Genomic DNA, 10,438 nt, shown 5'->3' on the forward strand with positions numbered 1-10,438 from the left:
GCATTTCACAGTGATTGTTACTGCATTAAATATGTACTTCTATAAATGTTTCCATAGGTATGACAGCAAAACTACATTTCCAATTAACAAATAATGGACCTTACATTTGTAATCATTTAGTCTCATTCATAGCAGTTTGGAAAAGAACTGGAAATCAAATATTTAGGGTTTCTGCTCTTGCAATGAAACACAAACTAATTCTCATTAGTTTTAAAAATGTTTAAACCAAATTCACACACACACACACACAGTACATATAAATGTATGGCATTCTCACACATAACTTTAAAAAGAAAAAAGGAAAAAGGATCTCCCCATAATCAAAACTTTATTGAAAAACTGACACCAAAATAGGAGATCACTGTTATATACCTTACAAAATCAAATGTAATTATTTTGGTAGATTAACTAGAATTACTGAACTTATGATAAGGCTTTCTGTGAGATAACACAAATTCAGGAAGTTGTGTAGATCATTAGTGTTGCTTTCTTCTAAATGAACACCCTGGAAAGGAATCACAAGAGTATATTAAGCAGAAGACCATTCCATCTTTGGTACAATTTTATTGACAAAAAGTATTTTTTAAATAAAAAACTTTTAGAAATAGTCATACACATATTTATCCTTTTATACCAGAAATTTGCTAAAATAAATGTTATGTCTGAGTTTATTCTGATATAACTGTCACTCCTGTTTCTCAAATGCTATGAAGTCTATTTAAGACCACCAGCTTGAATTCAACGGTTAAAACTGTTTTATGCAAGCTGTCAGTAGATGCACTCTTAATTTTTATGAAGTATTCTGAATAATTCTCCCAAGAAAATAATTTTGATTAGAGTTCTTTTCAGATCTATTTGGAAAACTGGTACAGATGCACCCTTTGGGCCATCTGTCAGCATATGGGCAAAAATTTCCCAAATCATGACATAAGAGTTTCAGAAATCTTACAAGTACAGTTTAGGAGCAATACCACTCTTAAATATCATATGCTGACTTTTTATATCTCACTAGGTCACACCAAATAGATCTTGGTTTTGCTACAAATCCACTTATAACTCTTCCAGTAAGAACATGGAATTCACAGCTCCCCAAAATATTACAAGCAAATTTCAAATATCATTATGGAATTATAAATCCACAAGTATCAGTATGGCAAACTGTATAATTTTTTTTTCTTATTGCACTAAAGTGAAAGAGGAATTAAAATTTAATTTATATATTAATCATTAAGTAGTTGCTCATAAAAATAAAACCTCTGTCATTTTAACTTATACCTCAGTCATCTGTTGCTTAGCTGGCAATGATAAAAAAACTGTCTTAAGTCACGTGTACCAAATATACGTGAAACAAAATTTTATAGGAGAAAATTTAAAATTCTATAGTATTAAAAATCCCCATGTCCTACTAACTATATGTAGTCATTCTTTTGCTTCCATTCTGATTTATTTTTAATTTATTCCAAGTTAAGCAAACTAAGTGAATGAATACAAAAGAATTGGCTGTTTCAAACTAAGAAAATAATAGTTGTTAAAAGTATAAATTTATCCATAGAGCTCAGCACTCTTTACTGAAAGAGCACACAATGAAAGGTAAAAATAATTTTGGTAATAATGAATTTAAAATTTCTTTAAACTTGTTAGTAAAGATGGGAGACATTTACATAAAATCTCATCCCTGGTTAGAAAATGCTAATTGCTATACCTTCTGTGAGTCTGGCCTTTCCTCCTGTAGGCTGGCACAACACTGTTGAACAACCTACACAAAGAACCACTGTCTGAGCATGGCTGAAAACTGTGGTAATCTTGTAGCAACCTAAAAAAAAGGGGAGGGCAATGTTAAAAGTGAAAAGCAGAAGAAAACATAGCACCTGTTCAACATATTTCTAATAATGTGTAAAAAATTAAGAACTTAAGTGTTGTGCAACAGCAAGCCACATATGTAACACAAACTTTTCTAGCAGCTACATAAAAAAGATTTTTTTAAAGGTACAATATTTTATTGAACTTAATATTTCCAAAATATTATCATTTCAACATGTAATCAATATGGTTTTTTCGTGTGCGTTAACATTTTCAAAATCCACCGTGTATTTTAAACTTAAAGAACATCTCCATTTTGATTATCCACATTTCAAGAGCTTGTGCCACTTATGGCTAATGGCCACCACATTGCGCAGCACAGCTTTAGATTGAAGAACCAACAGACTTTTCATTGTGTCATGAAATAGAAAACTCATCATCTGAACAACTTAAAGACTTAGTAAGTCAAACAGCATATTCCCCTTGGATGCTCATTTCACTTACCCTCCCCCAATGTTTCTAAAATGATTTGAGTCCACTTATTACTCATGTCCCTTATGACATTTCCAATTCTGTATGCCCACTTCCACTCAACAGAATCCTAATGTGCCTAAACATACACACCACGTTAGCAATCCCTACAGAAATTTTCCTTACAAAGGAATTAATACCTGAAATCTTACCTGGACATTTTACATCCATAAAATAAGAGTTTGGACTCTGAACTAGCCGTTTCTTTTTATGTTTTTTCTTTTCTTCTTCCAAGGATGGATGTAGTAAATCTCTAGCCAACTGAACAAAAAAGCAAATTGTTACTACTAGAGTTAAATCACAACGCTGGCAGATCTAACCATGCGTGAAATATACATGCAAAAACAGGTATAATGGTCCTACCCGGCAGAGGCAACACTTCAGATGTTAAAAAGTTATTTTTTAAAGCCTGTTAATAACTTTCACCTATACTTTTTATAATGCTTGCGTTCTCCAAGTCCCTATAAAAGGGCTTTATGACGATCAGGAAGCATATGGTATGGCTAACCCCTTCCTTTACTCAGCTGAAAAACAGTCTTCAATAAAAACAAAACTGTGGCGCTGCGCTAAGAACGTGACCCGGACCCTGGACTCGCTGAGAGTAGAAATTGCTGAAGCGGACCAGAGAACGCCAACGCTGGGGTGATTTCTGCTCCCAGGGTTCAACATCTGATCTGACATGAACTCTGAGCGGCTGAGGCGTGACCATCCTTGATGGAATTAATATACAAGGCAACAACGAAGACAGTTTTTATAAAAGGAAACAAGCAGGACCCCAAAGATCACAGCCTCGCGGACGCCCACTAAAAACCAAGAGGACTAGAACACGTTACCCAGGGAGCTGTTCCCCCGCCAGCCGCCGACTCCAGACCGCAGCCCACGCCCATGCAGGGCCCGCCACGCCGCGCTGCCCGGGCAAGTCCCTACATGCCCACACTCGGGAAGAAGCTGCGCGATCCCGGCCGCCTCGCCACGTTCGGCGGGGAGCTACACAGGCCTGGGGAGCCGTCGGGCCCATCCGCCCCCTGTCCCCCTCGACTGACAGACAAGCCCGAAACAAACCCGGAGGCCGAAGCAAACAACTCACAGGCATCTTGATGCTTTCGCGAACCCAGCTGGTCCAGACCTCTCAGACGACACTCCTGGCGAGCGGCACGCGATCTGGCGCTCGGCATCAACTTCCGGGATAGAGGAGGCTGGGAGGAGCGGAGCGGAGAGGCGGGGCGGGCCTGTCCGCTCTAGGCGCTGCTCTCGGTGGTGGGGCCGCTCCAGCGGGTTCTAAAGTCAGGGGTGAAGGTCGGCGGGTGGAACCTTGCGGCTCCCGGGCTGGGGCCGCCGGCGTTGCGCTGGGCCAGCGGCGCCCGGGGCCAGGCTCCGGCGGTTGTGTGGCCGGCTGGGAGCCGCCTCGGGCCTTCCCTGCCCGCCTTCCCGGAACCGGGCGGGCCGCTCACCCCACGGCCCCGGCTACCGAGCCCGTCCGCTCTCGGTTCGCTGTGCGGGTGGGCACGCGGGACGATGCGACTATTCCCTGTTCTTTTGTGTATTAAAAAAATACAATGTTATTGACCATTAATATGTGCCAGCGAGGCTCGCATTCTTGTAGATCCCCCTTCCAAGGTGCAGGTTTCGAAGTTCTCTGCGTGGTGAGGCTGTGCCTTACGTTGGCTTTGTTCTGAAAAAATGTTTAAAGAGCACCGATTCGCTGCTGTGCTTAGCTCAACCAGAGGCCCCTTCCTGCCCTCCCCGTACTTTCCAGAGTCAACAAATGGGCCTGAAAAAGTGGCGGATGCCACCCATAGCTAGAGGTGAAATATTTTGATAAGGACAAACTTGAAGGACCGGTGTGAGCATGTGTGACCGAAAGCTGAGAAAGCAGGGAGACCCTTGACCAGGAAATTGTACTAACTAGATGTTCTTAATCATCTTTTATTTCTCTTTACAAAAACAATACATGTATAATATACATCTAGGAAAATGCAGAAAGATAGAAGAAAATTTAAATTACTATCCAGAAATAAACATTGCTAACTTTTGGCTTATGTCCTTCTAAACATTTTTGACTCACTTGCATGTAGGTTTATTTTGGGGTTTGGTTTTATGTAACTGGGATCATCTTTTACATAATCTTTTTTAGACTTGATTTTCCCCTCCCACTTACTATATAATTAATGAGCATCACTCCATGTTACTACGTATTTTTCTACATTATGATAGCTAATGAGCACACAGCATTTCTCCTATGACTATATATCCTCATTTTAACCATATACTAAATTGGACATTAGGTTTGGGTTTTTAAATATTTTATATTTAAAATAATAATAAGATATTGATAAATATTATTTTCATGCAGATAGGGATATAGGATACTACAATTGTATAGGCAGAATAATGGACCCTAAAGACATCAATGACCTAATCCCCAGGACCTGTAATTACTTGGCAAGTGAAATCTAGGAAGATTATCTTGGATTATCTTGGTAGGCTCAATGTAATCACAAGGGTCTTTAAAAGTGGAAGAGGAAGACAGAAAAGAGAGAAGGAGTTGTGACGATGGAAGAAGGGACTGAGGTGCTATGTTGCTGGCTTTAAAGGTGGAAGGAGAGACCATGAGCCAAGGAGTGTGGGCAGCTCCTGAAGCTGGAAAAGGCAAGGAAATCGACTCTGCCCTGGAGCCTCCAGAAAGGAACACAGCCCTGCCAACGCCTCAGTTGTAGCCCGGTGAGACCTGGGTCAGACTTCTGAAATACAGAGCTGTAAGGTAATAAATTTGTGTTGTTGCAAGCCATTAATTTCATGCTAATTTGTTACAGCAACAATAGAAAACTAATACAGTAGTGAAGCCCATGTATCCACCACACAACTCTGTCAAATCTTAATTCAGTACTCCCTCTTGATTTTTCACTATTAACACCACAATAAACATTCTTGTGCATAAGTTTTTGGGTGCATTCTTGATTGTTTCCTTAGGATCAATTAGTAGAGGAGGATTGCTGAGTCACAAGTTATGCACATTTTAAGGTATAAATTGCCAAATTACCCTCCAGAAAAGTGAAACCAATTTACATTCCAGACGTAAATGTATAAAAATGTTCCTTTCTTTGGACTCTTTAAAATACTGGATATTATGTTTTTCCTGTCTCATTTAAAGAAGAACTATTATTTTGAAGTAGTATTTTGTCATATTTTACTGTTGTTTTAATTAATATTTTTCATATGTTTATTGGCCATTAGCACTTTTCCATTGGGATGGTCATCTGTTTCTTTATCCTCCTATATTAAGGATGGATATTAACCATTAATCATATATATTACAAATATTATTCCCAACTTGTTTCTTATTAATTTCATTTTTGATGATTTTTTAATCATACAGAATTTTTAATACGATAATTCACTTGCATACATATACATATTTCAAATCTGTTGCTTTCTTTTTGCTACTGTGCTTAGACAGGCCTTGGTCATCTTAGGATCAACAAAATGTGCTCTCTTCTAATTCTTTTGTTGTGATATTTATTCTTTAACTTTTTAATTAGCCTGGAATTTATTTCAGCACTTAATGTGTAGTAGATCTCAGAATTCCTAATGATAAGGCCTAGGTAGCTTCAGTTCTTTAACCAAAGCACAGTACAGCGTCAAAACCTCTGAGGCATTCAGGCAGCAGGAGAAGTAAACTCTACTTATAACTCTGATTCGTCCTCCAAAGCTCAATTTCTCCTAAAATGTCCTACGGCCCCTGCACTGATGGCAGATGAAAGGGCACACAGGTACTGCCTTGGCAGCCTCCTGTCAGGGGTCCTGCACATGGAGCTCCCACCTGGCTGTTCAAAGAACTATGAGATACCAGTGGAAATTTTATTTACTTCTATTCTACGCTTCTAGAACGCTGCAGCTGTTCTATCCAGCCAGGTCTGAGAAGGTGCCCTGAAATCTTACATTCGGCACCTGGTTCCCTTCACCTTAGAAGTGTGTAGCCATCTGTACTTCCGTCTCCCTTTACCAGCTTCAGACACTGGGAAGACTCACAGGTGTTCAGACAGGTTAAGCCAGGAACCCAACTAGTGCTAAATTTCAGGCCCCCCAGAGCTATTCTAAATAAATCAGATCCCTACCTTTCTCCTGGGCTGAAGTTCTTTCCCAGAAAGATGATCAGGAGGTTTAGTTTAGTTTGTTTTTAGGAAATTCAGAGTGTGAGTTGGGGGCCCTAAAGATAACTTTTCATACCTCTGCCTTTCTAAGTATTTTTCCGAGAAGCTTAAAGAAATCTGCATTATCAGCAAACTCTAACAAGGCTGCCTTCTTTTTCTCTTCCTTCTGTTGTCCACCTGTTGGCAGGTATCAAAGTGCTTGTGGCTCACACTCAACACACTGCTGATATCAGAAGCAACTTCAGAACCTCCACATCTCTCCTGCATAACAGTTCTCCAACAGGATCACAGCCATTGTCCCCAAAGTGCCCACTGTAATGGTTGCAATCCATTGGTTATTCATGAGGATGCTGACAGGCTGACACTCTCAGGTGAGCTCCCATCAATGACAGGTAAGACCCAGAAGCAAACTCTGGTGTGATTTTCTTTTCTTAGCTTTTTTTTTTTTTTTTTTTTTTGACAGAGTCTTGCTCTGTCACCCAAGCTAGAGTGCAGTGGCACAATCATAGCTCACTGCAGCCTCAGAGTCCTGGGCTAAAGTGATCTTCCTGCCTCAGCCTCCCAAGTAGCTAGAACTACAGGTGTGGGCCACCATGCCTGGCTAATTTTTGTATCTTTTGTAGAGACAGGGTCTTGCTCTTGCTCAGGCTGGTCTTGAACTCCTGGCCTCAAGCAATCATCCTGCCTCAGCCTCTCGGAGTTGATTTTCTTTATTTTCCGTACCAACTTAGTTCCTAGCTGGGGCTGAGCCCCCATTGGGCTGGGCTGGCAGAACATTCCACTTTATTGTTGGGGACCGTGCTGGGTTTTCTGCATGTGTCCCCCTCCAGATCTGCTCTCCATCCTTCACCCTGCTCTGAGGCTGGCTTTGGTGGGCTGTATCGACTGGGTTCCCTTGTCCTCTGGTTTCTAGGTGGGTTGGGCCAAGGGGGGACATCAGCAGGAAATCAGAGGGCCAGAGAAGAGCCAGGTTGGGGTACTTACTGCCCTGGAGCTATCCTTGACGGGCCATTTGCTCTCCAGTGCTGCTTCTCTAAAGGCAACAGTTGCTTCAGGTGTCCCTGTCCAACAGTTCTCATGGGGTTCCTGTCACCACTTCCTCCCCTTTTGGCCCTTCTACCTGAGGAGTGGTGACTCACAATCCTTTGTTGATTTCCTGCCTCAACCTGGTAAATATGACTCTCTTCAGTCATCTCTTTTAAGTGGATCATCTGTGATCTGCCAGGACCCTAACATGAGTATCCCCTGGAAGGATGTGCTCCCCTTTTAGCCTGGAAGGGTTTGCAGTTGGGGTCCATCTGCTCGTCAGTCATCAATCAAACTAGACCACTGCAGAAATGTCCCTGCCTATGGGACCTTCAGGTATGACAGGCTGTGGCTCCTCCTGTTCTGTTCCTGAAATGGATCTGGGAATCTTCAGGGAGATGGCCCTATAATCCTAGCTGTGTAGACACTTTGTGGACCAGCAGTGTTGGTATCAACTACAATGTTTAGGAAATAAAGACTCTCAAGCCCCACCCTGGATCCACTGAGTTAGAATCTGCATTTTCACAATGGTGATTCACATGCACATCCCTGTGTGAGAAGCACTGGCGCGGATACACCATGCTGCCATTCTTTCTAGAGTCTTCCCACCTCCCTAGTGAGGCTGTAAGGAAGCCAGCGCCCAGATTCCTGCTACTCCAGGGTAACAAATCAAGGATATTTCTCTAGATTGGAGCAGGAAAGCACCCCTCGTCCCCTGCTTCTCCAAGACATTTTGTTCATTCTAGGAAAGCTCATTTTCTCTTACCATATTTAGGAACCCTTTAAGTCAATAAGACTCAAACATGGTTGCACATTAGAATCAGCAAAGGAGCAGCCCAGGTCAATTAAATCAGAGTATTTGGGGGTGGGACCCAGGCAGCAGTACTTTTTAAAACTCCCCAGGTGATTCCATGAGCAGCCAGGGTTGAGAACCACTGCTGTAAATTCTTTGGAGGGCTTAGAATTTGCAAAAGCAAAGCCCAGAAATAATTACAGGCTCCTACTGCTTAAAGGAAGAAAGAAGGGGAAACACTGGGAGAAAAAAAATCAATTAATCTTTCAAAATATCCAAGCTTGGTAGCCAGGTGAGATCTCCCAGCACCTGTCCTGCCTGCCTCAATGATCAGGTCTGTGGCCTTCTCATTTCCCCTGCTCCTGCTTCCTGCAAACATTCTCACTATCTGCCTGAGGCTACAGAGAAGAAAGTGAGTTACTTAGAAGTAAGGTGTTTTCTCAAACTTCATTGTAACCCCATGGCTCATAGCAAAGATATTTTATAAAGATGCTGAGGCCAGCATAAATTTATGCAAATGTAATCTCTCCCTTTTCTGAACCCTTATTGCTTACATTAATCACTTCCCAATAACCACTGCTGTCTTGTGTAGCTTTTTTTTTTTTTAATGCTCTTGTATTGCTATTTCTCTTCCTGTGTCTATGTCTTCTCTAAAAGTCCATAAGCTTCTTGAAGATCAAGATTTGGTCTCATCTCCCCAGTGCCTAGCGCAGTGCACAATCGGTACTCCAGTTGGTTGAGTGCCATCTTCAACACAACTGACATGATGTTTGTGCTTTGAGGACTAACCCTTCCAGTTATCCAGAATCCTTCCTTCCAGATATAAGGTTACTCAATCCTTCTGGATGCATGACTTTGATTATTCCTGTGTCTCGACTTTGTGTGATGAATAGACCAAAAGGCCACTGAATTCTGGCTAAGCCTCAGTTAATTTGTTTCTAAAATTAGGAAAATAATTCAAAGTTATTGTGGAGTTTATGAGACACTGCAGCGAGCTCTGCTGCTTCTTTCCTTGGAGGTGTGTACAAGCGAAATAAATGAAAAACATTCTGTTTTTTTCATGAGATAAAATCTGGTTAAAAGGCTAATAGGTTAAAGGGCTCAAAGTATTAAGAAGAATAGTACTCGATTTATTCACATTAAAAATTTGTTCAACTATTTATGGAATGTCTGCTAGATACAAAGCAGCGGGCAGTGTAAATCCTGTTTCCAAGAACTTAATTCTAATAGCTGCTTAACCTCTCTAAATTGTTTCTCCATCTGCAAAATGAAAATATTTAGACCTCTTTCATAAGGTTATATGAAGATAAATGAGATAGTGCACAGTATACTGCAAGTGCTCAGTAAACGCCAGCTGTAATTCCTAGTGCTTGTTGACAATAAGGAAATCATTTGGCTCTGGCAGTCTTGGGCTGATGGTGATTTCCCTCATAACAACTTGTAAAATGCATGTCTTTACAGTAGTTCTGCCTTAAGGAAGGTTATGAATATGTTCCATTTGCAGAAAATACTTGCTGGAGTCTTTTACTTTTGACTCAAAAGCTGAGAGGTTGTTCTTTCACTGTCCAATAGGTGGCACAAGGAGCCACTTGTGTAGGACAAGCACTGGCCAGCAGAGATCTTCGTCTTCCTGGTTCCAGGAGGCCCTTGTCTTGGAGATGTCTTCTAGCCTGTCACACAGCCACTCCACAAGTAGCCATGCGTGACGGGCTCCTTAAATATACAGACCATGGTGATTCTGAGTTTTCCTCAAGCAAATATATGTGGCCTAGAAGGCAGTTGAGAGTGAGTCTAGTGTTCCCTTAATATTTTCGCCTAAATATTCGACTTATCTGAAACTAGTTAAATTAAACTACTTAAATTCCAAATTGCCCTACATGAAAGTTAAATACCATTGGCTCTAAACGTATTTTTTGTAGAGACACATAGCCCAACAGTCTAGTAGAAGGCCTGTTATCATTATTAGCAGTGCCAACTCTGTAGTTATTGGGCAGCACAGACTCGCAAGCAGTGGAGCACTGGTCAGTGGGCTGGGGGTGGGCAGGAGAATGGGCTTTGTGTGCTGATCAGCAGTGTTTGCTAATTTCTGTAGTGGAAATATTCCTACCGTGGCCAATTTTAAGCTACTAAGGTAAAG

The 10,438-nt window shown here is 41.4% G+C and overlaps 1 protein-coding gene across 1 annotated transcript; it reads right to left on the bottom strand.

Annotated features, from left to right (window-relative positions):
- Positions 1-311: 311 nt before the first annotated feature.
- RPS27L (ribosomal protein S27 like) lies at positions 312-3,527 on the bottom strand. The gene is made up of 4 exons (XM_045540709.1): positions 3,419-3,527; positions 2,484-2,592; positions 1,703-1,813; positions 312-505 (listed from the first exon to the last, which is right to left on the bottom strand). Exons 1-4 carry the CDS (start codon positions 3,422-3,424, stop codon positions 477-479), a joined length of 255 nt encoding a protein of 84 aa, XP_045396665.1. The 5' UTR covers positions 3,425-3,527; the 3' UTR covers positions 312-476.
- Between the last annotated feature and the right edge of the window lie 6,911 nt (positions 3,528-10,438).

Source organism: Lemur catta, chromosome 1 (genome assembly GCF_020740605.2).
Source record: "Lemur catta isolate mLemCat1 chromosome 1, mLemCat1.pri, whole genome shotgun sequence".
Taxonomy (NCBI): domain Eukaryota; kingdom Metazoa; phylum Chordata; class Mammalia; order Primates; family Lemuridae; genus Lemur; species Lemur catta.